This window comes from Martes martes (genome assembly GCF_963455335.1).
Source record: "Martes martes genome assembly, chromosome: 1".
In the NCBI taxonomy this organism is placed as follows: Eukaryota; Metazoa; Chordata; class Mammalia; order Carnivora; family Mustelidae; genus Martes; species Martes martes.
This window is the reverse complement of record NC_137888.1, coordinates 122,329,356-122,355,111: the sequence shown is the minus strand read 5'-3', so window position 1 is coordinate 122,355,111 and position 25,756 is coordinate 122,329,356. Positions and strand designations below refer to the sequence as shown.

Sequence of the window (25,756 nt, the reverse complement as noted above, 5' to 3'; positions counted from 1 at the left end):
ACAAACTAGAAGCCATATGTGTCTTAAAATAGACTCTTGGAGAAGTGTTATCCAAAGGAATGAATTTCAAAGGGCAATCTTTAAGAATGAGAAGGGGATGCTAACTTTGCCAGACAATGTTTCCAGGTAAAGTAATCCCCCCAAAAAACAAATTAACAAAAAACAAACAAAAATAAACAACAATTGCAACAACAAATCTTCCCAGAGAACCACCATGCAAGCCATCACCACTTTGCCTGTAGATAAAACTGACAGTTCTAGAAATAAAAGAAGATAGGTATAAAGGGCTTCAAAGTATGGGAGTGATTTTTGTTTTTTTCATTTAATGCTAGGTTTCAAAGAAGGAAGGATATGTCTGTCAACGGTTACACATTCATTCTATTTAAATCCCCTCCAGATTTCTTAATGGGCTCTGTCAAGAGTGGGAAGGTCCCCAAGGCAGCTTCCCAAAGCCTGTAGAGAACGTTTGGTGGGAGTGTGGAGCCCAGACTCAGCGGCCCCACTGTGGCCATTACTTCTTCTTGAACACTTGATGGCATACCTGGTCACCACAGGTCAGCTCCTGCAAGGTCAGAAAGTGGGTGAGTGACTCACAGGCCAGGCCTCCCTGTGGCCCCCTGCAACTCTTGGTGTCTGTGAGCTGGGGTGGGGGTGGGGAAGCTGGAGTACAGAGGACACTTAGTTGTTCTGGGTAAAGTGCATCTCATAGACCCCATCAGCTGGCATGCCCTGCAGGTAGCAGTAATTTGATTTTGACACTTGAATTGAGCTTGAACAACTATAAAAATGAAAAATGCAAAGAAATTACCCTCTTGGGCGGGATTTTTCCTACTCCCGTGATTAAAGCAACATCTCCTAATTTATAAAAGGGAGTGAAGCTGTGAAGAAGGAAAGGATCTAGTGGGGAGAAGTGTTTGGAAGGCAAGAGTCCGGGAATATATAGGCTGGTGGGCTGTCACTCTGTGCTTTCTGGGCATTCTGGCCTCTGGTCACTAGAATGTTGGTTGGTGGCATCCCAGGTAAGGACAGGACAACAGGGTGTGGGCTGCAAAAGGGCTCCCCCCGGGCCTGCCTCTGCAGATAAGATGCAGCTTTTGATCCAGATGGAGGGAGCTCTCAGGCCTTACCTGCACTTCATGACTCCTTGAGGGAGGAGAGAAAAATATGAGTATGGGGATGGCCACAAAATCATTGCAGCTGACAATGAATCCATTGTCTTAGCCACAGGGACCACTGGGGATTGTACTACAATTAAAAAAATCCATCATCCAAACCAGAGCAGGTAGGGAAAACCGTCAATGGAAAACATGGTGAATGCTTTCCATTTATCACCAGTTGACAATGCCTCCGAAATAAAGATCTCAGGTGAGGCCAGCCTGGCTCTGAAGGGCACGACGGTGACCTGAATACTGACGCTGGGGCCAAGTGCTTGCCTGACTCCAGAGGTGAAGTCGTGACTGACTGAATGAAGAGCCATTTAACAAATGAGTGACTTAATGCATGAAGGAGTGAAAGATTCCTCACTGTTTGAATGCTGGACACATAAATGGCCTTGAAGATTGAAGACTGAAAAATGTAGCTATCTAAACACATATAATTTATTTCAGGAGATCAGCCATTGTTCCTACTGCTCTGTTCTAATACCAAGTTAACTTAAAATATTTCAGGATTAGGTGGACACACGTGCTGATGAGAGGCCAGTGCCTGTGGTCTGTAAGATGGTTCCCAAGCCCACCTGTCCCTATCCATCCCGCTCCTACCCCTCTTCTTCCCGGCTCTCATAATGGTGAGGAGGCCTGGAGCTACCCTCCTCTGGGCCATCTTCATTCTGGGCCTCACATTTCTCTTTAGCTGGTCTTTCATAGGTTGTGTACATTTCTCCTTGGACCTCGGCTTCCTAACTCAGCAGTTTGAACCCTCATTTTAATTGCAGCCGTTCACAGAAACAGCCATATAGATTTCTTCCTGGAGTCCCCTGAGCCAGATGGGAATGGCTTTCTGACAATATGACCACACGTGTTTGGCTGGAGCTCAGGGGAGGAGTGCAGGGCCATTTTTCTTGTCAGAGCACCTGGGGAGGTGAACCTGCAGTTTGTGGAAGCACCAGGTAAGGGACCCGGGCAGACCCTGGGACTTACCAGGTGCAGCTTGTTCCCCTCAACCCACTGCCTCCAGCCTCGGTTCTCCTTCTCCCCCTTCTGCACGCACACAAGGACATCACCTTCCCAGGTGACCAGCGTCTGCAATGACAGTTTCCCAGGCAAATCAGATGGATGGTCCTGATGGGGACGGTGCAAACCTAAGCCCGCAGCTGCGGTTCCTACGGCCAGTGCCGGGCTCCCGCTTGTCCACAGGGCGGAGCCATCAGCCCTGCCAAGCTGAGATCTGCCAGACTCTCCACATATACCCTCCATTCCCGCCAAACCGGCTCATTGTGGCTGCTGCTGTTCTCTTTTAAAGAATTCTAGGGGTGCCTGGGTGGCTCAGTCAGTTAGGCATCTGCTCTCAATTTCAGCTCAGATCATGATCTCAGGGTGTCATGGGCTCAAACCCTGCTTCTGGCTTCTTGCTGAGCAGGGAATCTGCTTGAGGTCCTCTCTCTTCCTCTCCCTCTGCCCCTGCCCTCGCTCATGCCCTCTCTCTTTCAAATAAGTAAATAAATCTTTAAAAAAAAAGAATTCTACTCTCCCATTTTACTATATGGTGAAGATAACATTCCAAATCAATGGGGGAAAAGACGACGCATTAGACTATAAATGATGTAAAATTTCTCGAAGGGCAAAATAGCATAAAGTCAACAGATGAAGAACAAACTGGGAAAAATAATTGTAACGCATATCAAAGACCTGATTTTCTTATATATAAAGGGCTCCTGTAAATTAATAAGAGAAAGATCATTAACCTAATAGGAAAGTTTAAAAAGGACACAGCCAACAGCTCACAAGAGAGAGAGAGAGAGAGAAAAAAAAAAAAACCTAAAACCCAGCAGATGGCTTTTAAACCTAAGAAAAGGTATTCAACCTTACTCATAATAGGAGGAATGCAAATTAAGGCTGTTTTTGAGATACAATTCATCCTATGGTCAGAGATCAAAGAGTCTGATAACACACTGAGCTAGAGGAAGTGTGGAGAAGCAGGCACCTCCATTAATGGCTGGTGGGTATATAAATTGGTATGAATCCTTTTGTGGGGCAATTTTATATTACCTCTTGAAATATAACATTGTTATATCTCTTTGACCTAGAAATTCTGTGTCTGGGAATTTTCCCTACAGGAAACACATGGTGAGGACTGCCTATTGTGGGACAATCATATAGGCAGAGAAGCCACCTGACTAGCAGGGGACCACAACAGATGGTTCCAGGGCCATCCTCATTATCCAGAAGCAGAAGGGTGGCCCTTCTCCCAATCCTGGACTTCCTGCGTGCAGGCAGAATGCAGACTGGCTAGTAGCACAGGCAAGTGGTTGGGGGGGGGGGCAGCAGAGAGGCAGAGTTCATGCTGGATGGCCAGGCTGAGCTGACCAGCAAGTTAAAGAACCCCAAGAGGCTCAAACTCCTGTGCACAGATCATACTTACAGATTACACCCCCCCAACTCCTCTGGCTTCTCTTTCTCCTTTTATTCCTCCTAGCACCGGCCTCTGGACCATTTGTACTACCCTAGGTGGTTCTCCAGGGCCACCCACCTCTGAGCCCAGATGAGGACTGCACATGCACATCCTGAAGGATGATGTCACTCCTATCCAGACAGTGGTTTTTTTTTGTCAGTCCTGTCCTTTCTCAGGGATGACCCTGATGCCAGCTGGTTTTCTTCCAAGTATGTGCAAACTGTGTTACGCCTTTGTGAACAATATTATGCTAAGGACCAAATGTTTGCTTTCCTCTCTATCTTGTAAACCTAGCTGGTGACGAACTGACCAGTGCTTCTTTATACACTGTCCTTGCACATTCTATATTTTGGGACAAATTTGTTTTCTACAGATTGTTAAATCTACCTCCTTCTAAAATAATATTTGACCTTGACCATATGATATATTTTATGTACAATTTTATCCTTCCTCATTTTACTCCTCAACACATCGCAGTGTTGTTTGTTACGACAAAGGACTAGAAGCCTCATAAATTCCATCAATGGGTGGCTGGTTTAAGACTGTGTGGTTCAACCATGCCAGGCAGCCCTTGAAAGAAGAAGGCGGTTCTATACCTATGGAGGAGACCAGTCTCCATAGTGTATAATGAAGTTAAAAAAGCTAGGAGCATGGCCATGCGCATAAGACAAGGTGGGGGGAATATGTATGCATGCCTATGTTTGCATATGTTCTCTTGCGAGGAACTAAAAGAGCCCTTAATGGTGATCTTCCTTGCAGAAAGAACTGAGAGGCGGGGAGCCAGTTTGGGAAGGAAATTTCAGTTTTTACTGTTTAAGTTTTCTTAAACCATCTGCATGTATTAATATTCCCTAAATTAACTTAACAATAAAATTCTACATGTTTTCTAAAGAAAATAGGTCTCCTCCTTCTTTGGAGCCATCTGAAGCCTCACATCTTTGAATGTCTTGAGGAAGCTTAATTCACAGGTTGCTTTCCTTTCTCCTCTGGGAGGAAGATGTTGTTTGGAATATTCCAGAATTCCCTCCCAAATAGCTGAGAAAGGAATATTTATTTGTCATTGCCCATCATTGGTCTTGGGACTCAGTTCCCTCCCAAAAGTGTGAGAAAGGATGACATCTTATTTGGGCAAAGACTGTGTCTTCTAACTCTCCCTCCCCCAGCCCACATAGCCTTACACATGATAATACATATTGACTGAACTAGTGTCTATCTCTCCCAATCGACAATAAGCTCCATGAAAGAAGAGGCCATGTTGGCTGTTTATTACTGCAACCCCAAACTCAGCAGAGAAAGAAGGTGCTTGGTGAGCAATGTTGAATGACTCTGTGACTGAGTTATTTTGTTGAAATGGAATCTTGAAGTAAATCCACATGGGAGAATAAATGAGCCTATGTATTCTTCATTGATGATGATTCTTGACAATGACTCAGCCAGCCTGCCTCCTTGCCTTGATTTCTAGGGTCCCCCTGGAATGCATACATGACCATCAATATGGACACTGGATGGTAACTGTCCATCTACTTGTCTGCTTCCTCATGAGACTGTGAGATCTTTCATGGCAGAAAGGGCTCTAATTCATTACTTTACCCGTAGCTCCTGACCCAGGTCTCTCATGTAGTAGGGGGTTGGCAAATTTGTAGAAGGAACAAAAAAGAAAAATGTTGGTGCACAAGGACCTGTCCTAATATTTTCTTTTAATAAATCTTACTAGGCAGCAAGATTAAAAGTTATTCTGACCCTGAGTAAATTGGTTACCAGTGAATGATGGTAATACATACAATATTACAGCCTTACTCCTACATAAAACAGACAATAAGAAGAGAGAATGGTTAAATGAACTAAAATTCCACAATTCAATTTCAGTTGATGTCCTTCATCCTTGTGTCAGAGGAGGTTTTGAAAAAGACTCAACTGACTTGAAAGATCTTGAGATTGACGGGATGGAGATAAGTGAGGAAAACCATTGCTTCTGAGTCAGAGGATAAAGAAGACACACTGAACAGAATTAAAGAAGGAATCTGGGCCCACACTGCCATTTCCCTCTCTCAGTGTCCAAAGTTAACAGTTAAAAATAGCCTTGTATGGGAAATTAGATAAGGTACTGTCTCAATGTTAAATTTACAGAAGTGGATCACTACACTGTGATTACATGAGAGAATATCCTAATTCATAGGAAACACTGAATTACTTAGAGATAACACATCAGATTGTTCAGGAAAAAAATATGTATATACTAGCAAGAGAGCATGTACAAAAGATAGAGCAAATGGGGCAAAATGTTGACAGTAGGTAGCTCTTGGCAAAGAGTATACAGATGTTCTTTGCTATTTTCATGCAACTCTTCTGTAAATTTGGATCAGTCCTCTGAGAGTTGTTTTTTTTTTAAGGAAAATAATAGTTCTTTAAATTAAGCACATTGAAGGGCACCATGAACATGTTTAAACCTTCCCAGCACACTTGTCTTTGCGTGAGTGATTTTTGGCAGCACCCATCCCCTCCAGGAATTCCAGGTGGGGGCCTCCTGGAGAAGGCTGCAGCCCCTGGGCTCTCATGGACACCACAGTGGCATTATTTGTTTTAACTGCCATCGTTGTGCCTGCTTTCCCCTGCCCTGATTATCCGCCCCAATTACTTATAGTTTTTAATTGAGATACAATTCACATATGATAAAATTTACCTTCTTAAAGTACAATTCAGTGATTTTTAGTATATTCACCAAGTAAAACTCACCACTGTCTAAATCGAGAACATTTTCATTGCCCCCCAAAGAAACCCTGCACCGATCAGCAGTCTATTCCCCATTCTCTCTGCCCCTGGGAGCCACTTTCTGTCTCTAGGGATTTGCCTAGTATTTTTTTTTAAGATTTTATTTATTTATTCGAGAGAGAGAGAGATAGCAACAGAGATAGCGAGAGAGAGCACAAGCTGGGGGAGCAGGAGCTGGGAGGAGAGGGAAAACTCGGGTCTCGATCCCAGCACCCTGGGATCATGACCTGAGCCGAAGGCAGACACTTAACTGACTGAGCCACCCAGGGACCCCTGGGGATTTGCCTATTCTGGGTGTGTCACATAAGTCCCACAATATTTGGCCTTTGTGTCTGACTGCTCCATTTCCCAAGGTCATGCAAGTGTGTATCAGTGTTCCATTCCTTTCTATGCCTGCATGCTATTCTAGCACATGAAGATCTGTTACTTCTTTTAATTTTATTCTGGGTAGTTTGTGTACTTTTTGAAAAGGGCTTTAAATCCTCTTAGAAACAAACCAGGGTAAGTGAAGAATATATAATACCCGCAAGAAGGAGGAAGGGGGGGATCCCTGGGTCCTTCAAAGGGTTGACCCCATGGTTAACATGGTGTCACCACCTCTGCTGTGGGATGGCATAGATCTGGGCACTTTAGGGTCCTACTGTGCCTCTGCTACAACCCAACCCCACATCCACACAGGTCTCCTCCAAATGGCCAAATGGAGAGGTTCTCAGAGGGGATTGTGAGGGTGACAGAGACCTTGAGAAGTAGCAGCCTGGAGAGTAAGAGCATGAGCACTACAGCAGCACACACACACACACACACACACACACACACACGCGCGCACATGCAGACTCCCACGTGCTCGTGTGTGCACATGCACACGGACACACAGCTTGTGTGCCCTCAGCTGTGCCACCACATGCGGCCACAGACATTAATCAGAGAGAGAGACTCACCTGCTCCCTATCATCCTTTTCCAGTTGAGGGGTTCCAGTCAGATTACACCAAGTAGGGAGTCCCAAGGACATCTGCTCTGGGTTGTGATTCTCGTGGGAACACCCTTTTGCTGGAGACAGGCAAATTCTGTCCTGGGGGCTTCTCAGGCCCCACCAGTCTCCTGTGTGTGTGCGTTGCGTGTGTGTATAAGCCCCAACTTTTTGTTGTGGGTCAGGCAGGGATAAGAAGTGGGAAGTGAGATTCTCTTTCTCTCTGCAGGACTCCAAACTGACTCTGGGAAGAGGACAGGGCTCCGCTGGGGGCTGGGGTATGGAACAGAAGGCAAAGAGACATGAGAGTAGGTGTTGAGAGTTAGAATCCTCTAACGGTCAGGACTGAAAGGATGTAACTTATTTTAGGAAGAGAGAGTTCTCTACTATCAAAGGTGATGAAAGAAGAAGTCAGAGAGAACAGGCCTGCTTTTCCACAGTCCACATCCAGAATGGAAAGACGAAGGAAAATGAATCATTGTGAACAGATGAGGTTAGAACAGCAGAGTGATGCAAAAATCCAGAGACAGATTTCCCATTCATTCTGGTGTCTGAGGGATTGGCCTTCCAGCCACACAGTTCAGAGAAGCCTTGTCGATCCATCAACCCTTCAGGGAGGGGATTCTACAAGGGGCTGTTCCAGAGCCTGGAAGCTTCAGCTCTTATGCCAAGATTGCTCTGATGGAAGCATTTCCAAAGTGCTTTTCATTTCCCACTTTTCTTTAGCAAGGAGCACTAAATATAATTCAACCTTGACGTGATGGCTGGGATTATCAGTGCTGCAGGACAGCTTGATGGAGAAATAAAATGTGTCCTGCTCTCCTGGCTTTACAGTCATGACCAAAGAATGATGACATCTTTTCTCCCCACCCCAGGAGAGCAGCCAGAGCTCCCTTGCTTTGGGGGAGAGTTGAGACCTCTGACTTTGGATTAGCTCCTGAAAGCACCAGAGAAGAGTGGGAGTCTGGAGTGAGTGGGGCTCATGGTGAAAGGGAATGGGAAGGGTGGAGGATTCCGTTTCCTTATGGCATTCTGAGGGGCTGGCCCACTGCTGGGCTGAGGGCACAGATACCTGCAGATAGGATATGCAGCACAGACCTCCCTCATTTTGGGAGCCAGGACAGAGATCCTGGTGGCTGCACTGGCATGGAGAGAGCGGGTACTGTAAGTATGCAAGCTACCCATGGACTTTGTATATGTTTATACAGAGTTGTATAAACTGCAAGGGCCTGGACAGTGAGCAGTCAGTGGCAACCATGTTAAATGACAAACCAGAAGTCCTCCCAAGTTTCCTGGACTGTGTAATCCACCAGATTCTTACATGATGCTAAGACTGAAATTGGGGTGGGTGGCGCCTGGGTGGCTCAGTCATTAAGCATCTGCCTTTGGCTCGGGTCGTGGTCTGGGGTTCTGGGATTCAGCCCCGTGTTGGGCTCCTGCTCAGCAGGAAATCTGCTTCTCCCTCACCCTCTGCCCCTTCCCCATTCATGCTGGTGTTCTCTCTTTCTTTCACACGCATTCTCAAATAAATAAATAAAGTCTTTTTTTTTTTTTTTTTTAAACATTTTTATTTATTTATTTTTTTTTTTTTTTAAAGATTTTTTATTTATTTATTTGACACAGAGAGAGAGATCACAAGTAGGCAGAGAGGCAGGCAGAGAGAGGGGGAGAAGCAAGCTCCCTGCTGAGCAGAGAGCCCGATGTGGGGCTCGATCCCAGGACCCTGAGATCATGACCTGAGCCGAAGGCAGAGGCTTAACCCTCTGAGCCACCCAGGCGCCCCTCAAATAAATAAATAAAGTCTTAAAAAGAAGATTAGGATGGGGGAATCCTTAAATATGACTGAGATTGCTTTTCTCCGCATTCCTGTTTATGGGGACTGACCAAGGGATAATTGGATTTAGATAACCAAAGATAGGTACACTGAGTGTGAGTGTGGGCACTGCAGTGATTGGACACTGGGTTATGATACTACGTGGTGACACAAAAGGCGAGGGGGACCTGCTGTTACCCTGCCTCCCCCTGCCCCCTGACCCCAACCCTACTTCTCCCTGTTGCTGTCATTCTGCCTTATTTACAAACTGGTCCTCTGGGCGAGGGTCTGCTTCTCCTGCATAGTCCAGTTCCTAGGCCTTGAGATAACTCCCCACATGTGTATTCAGAGTTGTCTGCTTACTTTCAGGGTCCTCCCTATAATATCCGAGCAGTTCAAGTGGCTGGAAATCTGGGCTTTCGATGAAAGGAGGATTTCCTCAATTATGATGTGAGTTAAGGTGGTGCTGGGACAGAAGCCATCAATGTGCTAGAGATTTCGCTAAGTGACTACCACTGGGAAAACCTTGACCTCTTTACTGACTTTTTCAGATTAGCATTGCATTTTTCTTAAACAAACAAACAAACAAACAAGTTAAATTAGTTGGGACCAACCAAAATTGAGGTATTTCATATAAAAAGTGTGAGTTCTCAACATCTCTTGAAAAGAAAAAAGCAACCTATTAACACGAGGGCCCCATGCTCCAAGGCAAGGCCTGGCTGGTGCTGAGTGGGGCTACCCCTGGGATGAAGAGCTGTGCTACCCAGCTCTCGAAATCACTATCACTCCCTATGATATTGGCCTTGCCCACCAAGCCCATGTCGGCATAGGAGCTGGCCTCCTACCCCAGGTCCTGGAGAGGTCGGCAGTCTTCTGTCTCTCCTTCGCTTATAAGCTTAGTGCAGAAACTGGCTTGTTTCTTCCTGCTGAGCTTCCAATGCTTGTTTATTGCCGGCATCAAGTCACTCTGGTCCCCTCTCCTGATCCCTCTCTGATCCCTCTCTCGTCCCCTCCTGATCCCTTGTCATTGTGAAGCCAGATGGCCGGCTTCTGGACACAGAGTATATGAGTTGAAATGGCCAGGCTAGGTCCTCACCTTAACAGTCCGGTTGTCCAGGCCCTTTGTGCATTCCTCAAACTCCACTCCAACAGTGAAATCCAGATCATAGTTGCGGAATGTGCTGTTGGTTTTTGTCTTGAAGTTATCGCCGTCTTGTTCAATGATCTTTGTCTGAGTCAGACGTACTGCGATCTTGCGGGTGGCAAAATCAATATCTGTTGGCAAAGGGAGTCGTGGAGGTTATGATGTGCTCAGCCAGACTCATTCATTTCTTTAACAAGGCCAAACATTCAGGACCAGAGACACAGACCATGGGCAGCCCACATTTCTTTGCTCAAATGGGAAACAAGAGTTGTCTCACACACAGCCAGTTTGTGCATCTCAGTCAATTGTCTGGAAATGTCTGGTCTCTCAGTGCCTCCTCAGGAATCCTGATGGGAGGGGGAGGTAGCAGGCAGGGCTCGCCCTGAGCTGCAACTCTCAGTAGGCACGTGCATTCAAACACACATGCACACACACGCACACACTCACACACACAAACCCCTCCCCAGAGAAGTTCCATTCTATTTGACATACTGGATTTCTCCTAAGAGTATGCTGAATAAAAGATTTCATGGTTTAAAAGAAAAAAGACCACTTTAAAATAACCGTCTAGATCATGGGTAAAGTGGGCCTTTTGTTAATGTCCATGACCTCTAAGGACACATATGCACCTCAATTTTTAAAGCAGATTGGGGGTATACTTAGCTGGGTTGTTCTGCCTCCGTCATGGGCCCCCAGGACAATTCAAGCATATTCCACACACTTAATAAATACTTGTGGAGAGATTTCTTTGTTGCTTTTAAGGAAAATATGAATGATTGTTCATATTTATATTATTGGGAAAAGTTTAAAACAAACCAAAGCAGAAAGGAGAGTACAAGGAACTCCACACAACCATTACCCAGTTCAACCATTATCAGATTTTGCCACATTTACTCCATTTAGATCTTTTCTTTGTCTTGGTTTTTTCCCACCAAATTCGATAGAAGATTTTTTTATCCATAACTTAACTAAGATACAATTAACAAATAACATTGCATCACTTTAAGAGGTATGATGTAATGATTTGATACACATATATGTTGCAAAATGTTGACCAACAATAAGGCAGTTCTTTTTTAAAGTTTAGCATGCATCAGAATTTCCAAGAGAATTCATGCAAAGAGATCACTGGGCGTTGGTCCATAGATTCTGACTCTGTAGGTCTTGGGGCAAGACATGAGTTTGCATTTTTAATAAACTCCAAAGTGATGTTCAGATTATTGGTCATTGATCACACTTTGAGCAGTATTGCTATGACAGATTGACAATTGATACATCAGTAGTATTTGTTTTCACATATATTTTTGATTGAGACTAATGGCAATGGATGTTTGAAGATTAAACTCACTAGAGAGCCTTTAACTATTTTTTATCTTTAACTGTATCTTCATTTTAAAATCGGGAGGAAGTTATTAGGAAGTATTTTAAAGGAAAATGTACTCATTTCTCAGAGACTATTAGTAAGCAAAAGGGAGTGTGCCCTTCAGTAGGTGTTTCATTTACTAAGCTTTGAATTTTACGGTATGAAGCTGTCACAAGGTTTGATAATTGGGTGGATATGTGTGGAGAGATCAGGTTGGGAGGAGAAAACATTAGTTTTGAGTTTGGGAGTCAAGGTGCGATCCAGGAAAGTCAGAGAGAGAATTAATCTTATGGGTAACATAGGAACTGAATTTTAGGTCAGATGACTGGCGCCTTGGTAATATTTGGAGTGGTAATTAAGACACACCTTGGAACCAAGGAGCAACGCTGCCCCAGGGTGGAACCACCCTTGAGATCAAGTTCACCCAACAAACCCATGAGGTAAGTATTATATTATCTCCATTTTACCAATGAGGAAACTGGCTCAGAAAGATGTGGCACTATTCCTGGGTTGTATAGCGAGGAAGCGATAAAGGTGGAATTTGAACTCAGAATGGTTTATCTCCAGGGCCAGCATAGAGCTCCACAAGCTCTGGGCTGGCCCATCTTGTCAGAAGGTCAGACCACCCGAGTCTGTGCACTTTCTGTGGATGCTCAAATACCAGTAACTTCTGAGTGACACTTCTTTACAATTCCCCTGGAGTTGCAGGGACTTCTAGATCCAGCTGGAGGACACCTCCCTCTTTGGGGCAGTATATGTTTCCCTACGCTCTAATGTACCATCTTCACCACCCATTGTTTTCTGGGCTCAGGGTTCCCTATGAAGTCTGAGCTGGATCAGTCACACTCCAACTCCTGGCCTTTTTCTGATAACTCGTTTAGCTTCTGCTCTGTGGCTTAGGGAATTGTACCTGGGGACACGCGAGACACAGAGCCTGCAATGAGGCCACAGGACATGGAATTAGATAAAAGCTCTCTCTGCTCTCCTTTGTGCTTTGAACATTCTAGGCTAGCATTCATAGGTACCCCACTGCATTTACCATGGTGCTCAGCTTCATAGGTGATCAGGTGGTCCAAAAAATGTGGCTCATGATCAACTGTTTGGAAAGTGAGGAGGTAAAACCAAGAGAAGCTGGTTTCTACACTGAGGAACTTCAATCTAGGAAAGATGTTTTGCAGTCCCTAAAGTGGGGATACAGGATATGGACTTTCCCAGTCTTATGTGGCTGTAGACCCACCCTGTGGTGGGACATCCCACCCAGCTGGTCTGGTGTTCCATAGAACATGATACAGAAAGGGCTGACAAAACCCTCCAGCTTTCTCTCAGTCACCTGGGCCCTGCAATTACGGAACTATATCCTGTTTGATTTTCTCCATTCAATGCAACTTCTGGCCTGTTTGGAAGGGAAAAGACTAAACAGGACTAAGTGGTCAAGTATTTCTGTCTTAGAAATTAATCTTTCCTTAAGATTGCTAAAAGTCACTGCAGAGTCTTCCATATTTAGTCAGTATAAACACATCCTTGTGGCAGGCAGAGGGCTAACATGTCACACTCCAACTCCTGTTTCTCTCCTTCTGCCCCAGAAACACAGTCTAGTGAGTCAGGTGACACCTCTGTGTCCAGCTTCAGTCCCATGGCTGGACCCTTGAGTCCAGATCTACAAACAGGAGAAAGCAGTGGCCATAAGTGGAGCTATTATGAACTACATCAGGTTGCTTTGAGGATTAAATTTGATGGTGTTTGTGAAGAGTTCTGCCCAGTGTCTAGTGGCTTGTGGTAATGGCTCCATAAATGGTAGCTGCTGCCATCATTGTAATCATCATTATGAAGCTCCTTGATCTCACAGGGTGCTGTGCTCCACATCCTTTGCATTTTCCCAGATATGCCCTGTGTGTTTGCCCCCTAAGTCCCTGCAGCTCTCCTCCCAGCTCTGCAAATCTCACAAGACCCAGTCCCAGTCCTGCCCTTGGCCAGTTCTACTCTTTCCCTGCCTCCTTCCTCACCTGCTCTTCAGACCACACAGCTTTACCCCCCAGGAGAAACAGACTGATAGTCTCCTCTGATTTTTTTCATGGGGGTGATTTTTCTTTCCTCAAAAATCTTACCTCTATGAGGATAGAACAATGCTGTCTTCTTGCTCTTTGTCCCCAGGGTTGGGCACAGAGTAGGTGTTTAAGAAACACTTCCAGATTGTTTAATAATCACCATAGTTTAAGACAGTGGTTCTCACAGTGAGGTCTCTGGGCCAGCAGCATCACAGCACCTGGGAACCTCTTAGAAATGTAAATTCTGTATTCTTGGCTGCCTGTTCTTCTCATTTAGTACCCTGAATGTCTCGCCAGTCCTTTTTGGCTTGCCAGGTCTCTGTGGATAGGTGTGATGTTATTCTGATGTTCCTTCCTCCATAAGTAAGAAATCTCTTCTCCCAGCTGCTCTCAGGATAGCTTCCTTGGCTCTAAGATTTGCAAGTTTCACTAGTATATGTTAGGGTATTGGTCTATTTTTATTAATTTTGGGAGGGACACAAATGCTATTTCCTTTCCCAGATTAGGGAAGTTCTTAGCTATGATTTGCTCAAATATACCTTCTAGTACTCTCTCTCTCTCTTTCTCTCTCTGTCTCTCTCTCTCTCCACCCCCTCAGGAATTCCAATAATTCTAACATTGGAACATTTCATGGTGTCATTGATCTCTCTAAGTCTGTTCTCATGGGCTTCTAGCTGCCTATCCCTATCTTCCTCTGCTTCCTTTCTTTCCATCAGCTTATCTTCTAGATCACTAATTTGTTCTTCTGCCTCATTTACTCTGGCTGTTAGAGCATCTAGTTTAGACTGCATTTCATCTGTAGCATTTTTAAGTTCAGCTTGATTAGATCTCGTTTCTGCCCTTAGATATTCTATATTGTTTCTAATGCTTTTTTCAGGCCTACCTATTGACTTCATAATTGCTACCCTGAAGTCTCTCTCTCACATCTTGCTTATATCCATGTCCATTTGTTCTGTGGCAGAGGACATTGTCTCTGGTTCTTTCCTTTGTTGGGAGTTCTTTCTAGCCATTATGTTAAGGGATAGTTGAGGGAATGTACAGAGTCCAAAATATCAATCACGGCCCAAACAAAATGTACCTACAAAAAAAATCCAAAGTGATCAAAAGCTACCACAGATATGCCATCAAAGCCAAGATGATCCAAAATAATAAAAAAGAAAGAAAGAAGAAAAGAGAAAAAAAAGGGGGGGTGGAAACAGATTATAATCTCTCAGAGTGGACAAAGCCAGGTGATCTGCCTGTTCCTGCTTAATTTTTGGTCTGTGTGTTAGAAAACACTATATTTCAAAATTGCAAAGAAATCAGAACTTATATATATCATGATAAAAGTGAATAGAGTGAAAAATGGGCTAATATGGGGAATAAATCTATAAAACATATATGTCAAAAAGAAAATAAAAGTTAAGAAGTGACTTAAAAACATAGGTTGGGAAATGAATAAAGATGTGCTTCATACATACAATATTTTATATTGTAGGAATATTACTCAGCCATCAGAAAGGATGAATACCTGCCATTTGCATTGACATGGATGGAACTGGAAAGGATTATGCTAACTGAAATAAGTCAAGCAGAGAAAGACAATTATCATATGCTTTCACTCACATATGGAATATAAGGAATAATGCAGAGGACCACAGGGGAAGGGAGGGAAAACTGAACGAGAAGAAATGAGAGAGGGAGACAAACCATGAAAGACTCTGGACTCTGGGAAACAAACTGAGAGTTACAGAAGGGAGGGAGTTGGGGAGTTGGGGTAACTGGGTGATGGGTATAAGGAGGACATGTGTGGTGATGAGCACTGAGTGTTATACACAACTAATGAATTGTTGAACACTACATCAAAAACTAATGATGTATTATATGTTGGCTAATTGAACATAAAAGAAAGTTAAAAATAGAGCTACCCTAAAAAATAAATATGGGAAAGATAAAATAAGATGAAATCGGAGAGGGAGACAAACCATAAGAGACTCTTAGTCATAGGAAACAAACTGAGGGTTGCTGGAAAGGAAGTGGGTGGGGGGCTGGGGTAACTGGGTGATGGGCATTAGGAGGGCAAGTAAAATAAAACAACGAAAGCAAAACAAAAAAAGTGTAAATTCTGGGGTTTACCCTAGGCCTGGGAGTTGGGCCCTGCTGGTTTTAACAAGGGTTGCAAGTGACTCTGTACATGTTAAAGTTTAGAACCACTAGTGTAGAAGAGGGAGGGTTAGGTCCAGGTATAAATTCTGCCCCAGATTTCCCAGCTATGTGACCTCAGGGAAGTCACTTTCCCTTTCTGAGTCTTCTAAGCTTTTCACAGTAAAATGAGGAAAGAATGGGGCACCTGGGTGGCTCAGTTGTTAAGCATCTACCTTCAACTCAGGTCATGATCCGAGGGTCCTGGGATCGAGCCCCATACCAAGCTCCCTGCTTGGGGGAAGCCTGCTTCTCCCTCTCTCAATCCCCCTGCTTGTGTTCCCTCTCTTGCTGTGTCTCTCTGTCTCAAATAGATAAATAAAATATTTTTTTAAAAGTGGGGAAAGAATGCTCATTTCACAATGTTATTTATTGAAGGATTCAGTTAAAATGATGGTATAATGCTTTACAAAGTACCAATGAGCTTGTGGGTGAGTATTCTGAACACATTGGCCACCACCCCTTCACCTTTTCTGTTTAGGTGAAACAGTGGCCAGATTGGCTTTCAGTCCAGAGTAAAATATTTGGTTCAAATTTATGTATCTGTAAGGGCTCTGGACTCTGAAGGAACAGTCAGGATGGTGGCTGATGTACTCCCTCACTAGCGGAGCCCTGGCATTTTATCCAGCCTGGCCAAATATTTCTTTGCATGGATCAGCTTCCTCACTGCAAATTTGGCTAGTGGGTAGAAACAACTTTATCTCCGACTCATGAGGTCCATGCTGTTTTAAACCATGGTGCCAGAACTGTAGTTAGGAGATGAGAAAGAAAACCACAGGCCAGTGTTAACCAGGTGAAACGAAGGGGAGTGCTCCAGGCAAAACAACGAAGGAAGAACTGGGGATTACAGAAAAATTTAGGATGGCAGCGTTCCTCAAAGAGGATGTGGAAGTCAAGGCTCAGAGAATTTAAGTAGTGGGTTCAGAGTTACCCAGCTGGGACAGAGTTCCTGACAGATTGCCCACAAATAAATTCTGTTATCACTCACAACTAAGGTTCCCCTAACAAAAATTATCGCTTGTCCCTGGTTGCCTAGAAAGGTAGATCACAGCTAAAAATACCTATTGCTGAGAGTACTGGTTTGTCCTCGTCACACCAGCCCCTGTCAATCTTTCTGACCAGTGCCGGGGGAATCTTATTAGAGGCTCTATGCAAATGGAATCAAGTATTGCTGCTTCTCTGGATTGAAAATGGCTCAGCGTCTTGGCCACCCTTTAGCATTTGCACAGGCTAGTTAATCATGTCACCCCTGCTCCACCCCAGGGAAGGGAGCCAAGTGTTCTGTTGGTGAATTCGTGATATTTCTAATCAAAAGGAAAGGTTTTACTGCAGCAGTAGAATACACACACACACAGAGATTACAAAAACACTTCCTCTTTATACTTTGCAGAGAAAATTATTTTCCTGATATGGTATTTTAACACCAGGGTTATCGAGTATGTTTTATCTGCTTTTCTGGATTAAAGGTATCTTCGAGCCTGATTTATAGCCAGGTGAAATGAATTTCTATCTCAGAGGAAAAGGTCCAAAGGCAAGCTATTTCTGAATAATATATGTGGCGAGTAGCTACTGCAGAAGAAAACAACAACACTGAAGTGACTTTATTAAAGCATACTTTCCATAACTGCATTTTGAACAATGTAAGTCATAAAGTTGAAATATGAGTATACTACTTACCATTACAATGCTTTGTAATATGCTTGTGAAAAAAGCTTAAGTGGCGGGCTAAAAGGGCAGGCACTCTTTGTAAATTAAAGAGAGAGATGCACACATATTCATCATGTGAAATCTGAGACCCATTTCAAGCGTGGTTTTGATGGGCTTCAAACCTGGACGCCTTAATTCTCAGATCATCAGCACTCTTAGGCAACTGTGAGAAGCAGAGCGCAAGAGCAATTTTTTCCATGTCTTTTCCTCTGGATAACACATATAGAGAGAAATTGGACTGGCCCCTGCCTGCCTCCTCCAGTCTCTCATGGGCATCTCCAGATGTGTTTAAAATCTTTCCTAGACAGTGGAGGCAGGCTGGAGACCCTGGGGTGCCTCCCTGCTCCCTCTGCATGATTCCACCCCCCACCCCACTCATACTCTAGTACTCACTACTGGGATGGAGGCAGGAGGAGGTGCAGCCAATACAAGGGAGGAGAGAAGGGGCTCTCTCGCTCTTTCAGAAAAGGCTAGGAAAGGACTGAACTGATCTTCACTGGGGGCTTTTCTACTGCGGCATTCCCAGCACTTTAAAAAGTTTAAAAGTCTAATCAGGGAATCCTGGGTGGCTCAGTCCATTAAGTATCTGTCTTTGGCTCAGCTCATGATCCTAGGATCCTGGGATTAAGTCCCGCATCAGGCTCCCTGCTCAGCAGGGATCCTGCTTCTCCCTCTGCCTGCCACTCCCCTTGCTTGTGCTCTCTTTCTCTGTCTCTGACAAATAAATAAATAAAATCTTTTTTAAAAAATTAATAAAAATCCAACCAGATACCATGTGGTTCAAGTAAAGACCATGGCAATGTATATAACTTCTTTGACCTCTAAGCACTAGCAGAAATCCAAATTTTGTGAATCTAACTTCTTAGGTCATCGGACATTTTTTCTTTCTCTCTCTCTCCCTCTCCCTCATTTGGTAATTAATTTCTACCCAGGGACTCTGAGTGACCCTTGCAATGTTTCTAAGGGTGCTGACTATCTACCATCCCAACAAACCTTGCTCAGAATGAAGTTCCTTCTCCCTTACCCCCATGCTTAGTACCTGCACCTAGAACAGTGCTGTGGAAAGAACTGGGGTGGTAGAAGCAGGCAGACTGGTTTCCTGTCTGAGTAACATCATTGTCCAGCCATAGGTGACACTGGGGAGGTCCTTTCACTTTTCTGGGCTCAGATTCCTCATCCTGTGAAATGGAAAACATTCCTCCCATCTTAATCCCTAACTATCATCTGAGCTGTAGATTTGTATCAACATGCCAATTTTAATACTTTACCTGGATGTGTAACAGGCATCTGAAATCTAAATGTGCAAAACAGAAGTCTCAGTGCATTTTGCCCCACTCAGCACCCCTCTCCAAACTCACTCCTCCCCATGTCTTCTCTATTTCAGCCTATGGGATCACCATCTTCCCAGTTGTTCAGCCCTAAGCCTGGGCCATCTTCATTTCTTCCATACCCTCTGGTTTCATATTCTTCCGTAAACCCTGTTGGCTTTATCTCCAAAATATATGTTGAACCTGTCCTCTCTTCTCCAGGCCCCTGGGCACTACTAGCCCAAGCCACCATCACTTCTTGCCTGAACAACACAGCTACCTCCTAGGATGGGCCTCCCTGCTTCTAGTCTTGCCTTCCAATGATTCATTCTCTACATTATAGCCATGGTGATCCTTAAAGAATATAAATAAGATAGATTGTCTTCCATCACAAAGCCTCACCTTCCCCTTTTTTACCACTTCCCAACACACCAGCCTTTGTGTTTCTTGAACACACCCAGAACTTTTGCATTTGCTGACTCCTGTACCTGTGACTCGACTTCTCAACATTCAAGCCTTGGCTCACTTGTCACCTCCTCAGACAGCCTTCCCTGACCACCCAAAGCTCTTCACTCAAGAAGTCCTTCTTACTTTCTTAAAGCTCTTACCACTACCTTAAACTATTCACTTTCTCTTGCTGCTGCTAGCGTATGCACTTTAGGAGACAAGAAACTTGTCATGTCATTGACCACCATGTTGCCAGTGCCTAGAACAGTTCTTGGCATGTCACAGGTGCTCAATGCATTTGTTGAATCTGAATAAATTAAATGAAATAATGTATATAAATTTCTGATAAGATGCTTACCATAGCTTGATAATGCCTATCATGGCATGTGCTCCCCTCAGAAGATGGACTGTGGCTCCCAAACAGTCAGGACAGGATTTGGAACATTGTGGGTATTCAGGAAACCTTTCCTGGCAGAAACCATTCAGAGGGGGAGCTGCCTGACTTCAGCCTCTAAGCCTGCATCCTTTCTGGTAGAATTTTCCAGAGACCCACTAGGACTTTTTGCAGTGGCCTCTGCTCTTTCAAATCTGTGTATTTTAATTTAAATGAAAAGATGTTCTTCATAGAAGATGGCTCCCCTCACCTTCTTTTCCAAGAGAAGAATTGGATTTTTCCTAATAGTTACAATTTGTGAACCAAAAAATTCCTAGATGTCTAAACTGAACATTAATTGAGCATTTTTAGGACATATACATTCCATTATATGTCCACATCTTCACTGATTAAAGTTACATGATGGTGTTTCATTTTCTAGGCTCCTTCCCTGCCTGGTCCCTGCCCAGTCACCAAATCTAGTCTATTTCCCACTCCAGACTTTACCTTGCCCACCTTCTGGGCACTCTTCTCACCATCTTCCCAGGGCCATCACAACAACCTCTTTACTACTCTGAGAGTCCCTGCAGATCTATTCACCCCTGGCTGTCAGAGTGAGCACTGGTGACCTCTCTCTCCTCTGCAGACACTTCCTCTCCTTGTAGGATGAAGTCCATATGTGGTGGCATGCCACCTTCAAGATCTGATCTGTCACATTTCTGATGCTCTTTCATCTCCTCCTTGCACTTCACCTCTAGCAATACAACTTGTTCTATTCTCTCTGCCCAACACCATGTTCTTACTGGCCCGGCCTTCACACATGCCTGCACAGTCATACCTGACTCCACTTCAAAACCCCACCCAGCACTTAGGAAGCCTTCAATGACCTGCGTACAGTAGCTCCCTCTACCACATCATGCATACATCTGGTTCCTGTTGCTCTACTGTTATGGACCCAAGGGATGGAATCACCCACTGTCCCATGACTGACAGATTGCATTTACTTAAATGGCTGCAGCAATAGTTCTCATCCTACCTGCTCTTCATACCATGTGACTTTGACATTCTTCTTACTGAAAGATGGGGGTCTCTGTATCATTCCCTCAAATGTAAGTGGGCTCATGACTCCTTCAACCCAATAGAATACAGAATGCTGTATGATTTCTGAGGCTGGGTCATAAAAGACCATTCAGCTTCTGCCTCCTCTCTCTTTGGACACAGCAAGCGTGCTGTGAGGAAAACCAGGCCAGAAAATTACTATCTGGAAGATGAAGAAACTGGTTCTAGAAGGTCAAAAAGTTGATCAAGGTTAGAGAGCAAGCCTTAACTGGGCTGGCCCCTCTGATTTGGTTTCCTTACCTGCATGATCTTGCTCAGAATTATACTTCTGAGCTAAGATCCAGACCATTTGCCCATTTATAGACTCAGTTTTCCATTCTATTGTCCACTCAGGGTACTAAACTCAGCACAGCAGGACTGGGGCTCTGGTAAGAGGATTTGTGCCTTCCTTTTCATCCCCCAAGGATTTGTGGTAAAATTCAGATAGCCAGCAGGAAAAAGAAAGAAAGCAATTCTGTGTTGGAAACATGCCTGGAGTACATGAAGAAAGTTCCAATCTCTGTAAGTTGTGTAATATGTCCCAGCTCTCCTCGTTCACTGAACACGGTAGAAATGTTCATCAAGCTAGAAGTTAATTGCACCGGAAATTCCACAATTCCTATTCTTGATGAGACTTTCCATCATCTTATCCAAATTATTAAGCCTCTCACCCCACAGGCAGCCCCAGCAGTGGGGGAGAGTCCAACCAGGCTCCTTATGTGGAGAGCTCTAAAGGTGGAAAAATGATGAGGAGGTTGTTGCAAGATGAAATAAGCACAGGAAGCCAAAGCTCCCTGCCCAGTGCCTGGCCCATGGCAGCTGCTCCACACATCAGCTCCTCCCACAGGTTTCATGTGATTTCTGTTAGCCCCATGATAGATTCCACAAGAGAGTCAACTCAGGACACATACTGATCAAGCCCTTGGCCTGGAGTCCAGTTCAAAAGTCAGGTAAAGCAGTGAGTTGTTTGATCTGTTGACAAAAGCCACTCCTAGCCTTCCGTGGGTCTGATATTCTCTAGCTGAGAAATTTTTTTAAGACACTCCTTGTCTGCTTCCCCACCACAAGCCTGATGCAAGAGCAATGCAGGGGCCATTCATGGATAATATCTGGTCCAACTGGTGATCTAAGAGATGGTGGTCAAAAGCAAAAGAGCTACTGTGTTATCCTGTCAAGTTTGGTTTTACTCCATGTGTGCATGCATGCATGTGTGTGTGTGTGTGTGTGTGTGTACCCTCTATTCACATGTCTTTTCTCTGTGCCAGGTATTATGCTAAGGACATTTCAAACATCATCTCATTTCTATTATTCCCCAGTTACAGATGTAAATTCAAAGAATTTGTATGACTTACCTATTACTACATAGCTAGCAAATAAGGAGCGAGGTTTGCACACAGATCTGTTGATCTCCATGGTGGCACTGTCCAGACAGTTGGACCATAGTTCTCCCAAAGTTCCCCTCCTCCCCCACCACTGGTCTCTCCCTTACCTAGGGCCTTCATGTATCCTTCAAAATTGTCATTACTCTCCATCTCCCAGGTTCCATTTTGATCTCTTGTCATGGTGATAGCCTCTGGTTCAGTGTGAGTGAGTGCTGAATGTCAAGGAGAAGACTTCAGGGAGAACCTGTTGATATGAGCTACTTTTATAGTGTAGTAGACCAGGTTTATGGCTTTGAGATAACAGGATCAAAGGTTATAAGCACAACCCAAAAAAGCTTTCCTTTCCTTAGCAAAGTTCAACAGGACTATGAGCAACCCACACTCAGAAAGTCCAACGTGGCCAGCATGGGTGTCCCAGTGACCTCTTCCACATACAGGACTCCAGAGCAGCTCCTTTTTGGCTGGCTGGGTTCCCACAGAACCTTGGCCCCACACTGAACACTCTCTCTTGTCCTTGAGGAAAACAAATATCCTGTGCCCACCCAACATTGGGCAGAGCCCAATCTATTAAAAGCAAGCCAGATCTGGAGGAGGCCAGATGGGAGGCATAAGGGAAGTGGGACACTACTTCAAGACCCCAGGAACAAGCTGAGGATTGCCTTGACCAAAGTGGGGGACATAGCTGGTATTTGGACAAAGACTCTTGGTTCAGGCTGTTCCCCAAATTAGCTGTCCCAGTGAGTTGGAAAATGAATTGGTTTCTTGCTCTGATGCATAATTCTGAGAGATGAGGCCCAAGCAGGGGCCACTACACTCTGAAGCATAGAAGTGTGAGCTAAGATGGATAAACCATGAGTCCCCAAAAGTGAGGCCAATTTTAATTACGGTACTTTTGAGTTCTAATATATGTATTCATATGCTGTGAAATCTAAGCAATGGTTCTGTCTCTGTGTGGTTTGGGGGATGTAAAGCAGCACATCTATTTTTTAGTAAATATACCAGGATCAGGAAGACACATGGTAAAAAAACGGCCCAGCTGCTATCAAAAAACCAATGTAGGATAAAGGGAAGAGTAAAGGACAACTTCCTAAAAAGAGAAAATGAGTGAAGGCAGAAGAAACAGACAGATGATAAGCATCAGTCTTCATTATTTGATGTCCAGCCAGAAGCTGCTGTAAGCTGAGCACTTAGCCTCCTGGTTTGGAAAGGTAGGTATTCCTTTCTGGGTTCAGATTCAAGGACTTCCACACAGCCCCTCCTATTCCCAACTGAATCTCCTATTAGGCCTCCCTTGCAAGAAAATATTAAAAAGCTGACCTGGTGGGGGAGCTGGTTGGAGGCAAAAGTGGGATTGTTAATTGCAATAAGAAAAGAGATTTGAATTTTAATGGGTGGGTGGAGGCATTCACTCTGTGTCAGATAGGAAGTTGAAAATAAGATGCTTGCAAAAAACTAAAACACTGGACAGACTACTCTGCCAGTGAGAATGTGAAATACCCAAACCTGCCCAGAGACAAAAAGAAAGTTTGTCTATTTGACCTGGGATCTCTGTGAGTTAAAAAGAAGTTCTGCCCTGCTCTGCCTCTGGTTTGGGGTTTGAGCTTATGCTTCCTGCTAGCCAATGTATTAAACATATGGAGTCCTGAACTTGCAAAACGTATAGGCTTCCAGAAAGAAATAAATGTGAAAACTGCTGGAGGGACACATCTTCAAACTAGGCCAACAAGAATTTCCCGTGATGAAGTCAGCCAAATGTGAGCTCATCAAAATTTGTAAAACACACATGAAAATCCACCAAAAAGCAAATAGCAGCAGAAACATACAGTCAAACTAGACTTTTAAGAGCCTCAGATGATAAAAATGGTCAGTAACAAACTATAAAATAAGTATGTTTAGAATGAGCAAAAAAATTTAAAAGCATGAAAAAGGATAAAATGACATTTAAAAAATAGATCAAAAAATAACCAGAGAGTAGTTGTAAAAATTTTAAAAATATAGTCAGTAAAATTTAAAAGGTAATAGGTGGATTAAAAAGATGATTAAACACAGCTGAAGAGAGACTTCATAAACTGAATGATAGAGCTGAGGAAATTATCCTGAATGTATATAACACAGAACACTTGGGTGGAAATTTAGAACATCAAAATAAAAATAAAACTAAAATATTCCAGAGAAAACAAAAAACAACCATAGATTACCTATAAATAAACAATACAATAATTGGATTGATATCAGACTTTTCAACAATTCTGATGGAAGGCAACAATGAACAATATCTTGCAATGATGAGGGGAGACTTTTGACTAAGAATTCTAAATGTAAATGAACTTCATTAAAGGGTTTTAAAAACTAAAATACTTTCAGATATAATAGCCTCAAATTGGAAACAACCCAAACATTCATTGAGAAATTAATAGATAAACAAATTGTAGTATATTCACAAAATAGAAAACTACTCAACAGTAAAAAGGAACATAATGACATGAATAAATCGCATAGCTTTATGCTGAGGGAAAGAAACTTGACTAATAAGATTGTATACTGCATGGTTCCATTCTTGGGAAACTCCAGAAAAAAAAAAAACTAATCTACAGTCATATAAAATAGATCAATGATTTGATAAGTATGGGAAGAAAAGGTGGGATAGGAGAGGGAACAAGGGAAATTTCTTGGGGAAGAAGGATGGAAATGTTTTATAGTTCAGGTGGTGGTTGTATGACAATTGTTAAAACTAAAACTCTAAAATTGAGAGCTGTTCCTTTTATTGTAGGTAAATTAAATTTTAATAAAAATTAATGAAATCATTTTTATTCATGCATTCATCCATGATGGTTTTGGAAAAAAATTAGTAGCAAACCAAAATAAAATCCCATATTATAACTGTATGGGAAATTAGCTGATTGAAATGAAGTAAATATGTATAAGAAGGTTATAAGTATTGATTGACTAGATGTTTCTAAGAAATATAAGTTTACATATTACTTGAAAAACAAGAGGAACCTCTAGAGCAGTGGTTCTCAAATCTTAGCAAGTGTCAGACTTATCTGTAGGGCTAATTAAAACACAGATTGTTGAGGGGAGTCAGGGAGATGGCAGAGGAGAATAATGAGCTCAGCTCATCCCATGGGCACACAGAAATAATAGCTACATCTATACAGATAACTCTGAAAATGACTTGAACTCTGGAAGAACAGACTTACACAGTTAATCTTAGAGAGAAGGCCATGTTGAAAAGGGTAGGAAAGGTAGAGATGTGGTTGGGAACCAAACTCTTCCACTGAGACTAACCACAAGTGGGAAGGACATCACAAACACAGAGAAATGAGAGGGTAAGACCCAGTACCAGGCACCCCTGGCACTAGGGACCTGCACTGGGAGAATAAGTCCCCATAACATCTGGCTTGGAAACCTGCAGGGCTTAATTTCAGGAACTTTAAAAATCAGTGGGCTTAACTCTGGGAGAATTAGAGGGTGATAGGAAACTGAGTTCCTTCCATTAAAAAGCCAGCATAATAAATAACTCAGCCCAAGACACAGCACAAAAAGGCAG

General features: G+C 43.5%; 1 protein-coding gene across 1 annotated transcript; it reads right to left on the bottom strand.

The window, feature by feature from the left end:
• Positions 1-319: 319 nt before the first annotated feature.
• Positions 320-22,478, bottom strand: RBP2 (retinol binding protein 2). Its single transcript, XM_080817615.1, has 4 exons — positions 22,314-22,478; positions 10,256-10,434; positions 2,139-2,240; positions 320-562 (listed from the first exon to the last, which is right to left on the bottom strand). Exons 1-4 carry the CDS (start codon positions 22,384-22,386, stop codon positions 512-514), a joined length of 405 nt encoding a protein of 134 aa, XP_080673741.1. The 5' UTR covers positions 22,387-22,478; the 3' UTR covers positions 320-511.
• Between the last annotated feature and the right edge of the window lie 3,278 nt (positions 22,479-25,756).

Excerpts from the sequence above, each read along its gene's own strand:
- RBP2 (XM_080817615.1), bottom strand. The coding sequence starts at position 22,386 with ATGACAAGAGATCAAAATGGAACCTGGGAGATGGAGAGTAATGACAAT. Across the intron at positions 10,435-22,313 it reads AGGATACATGAAGGCCCTAG|ATATTGATTTTGCCACCCGC; the intron begins GTAAGGGAGAGA and ends CTTTGCCAACAG. Across the intron at positions 2,241-10,255 it reads TGGACAACCGGACTGTTAAG|ACGCTGGTCACCTGGGAAGG; the intron begins GTGAGGACCTAG and ends CTGTCATTGCAG.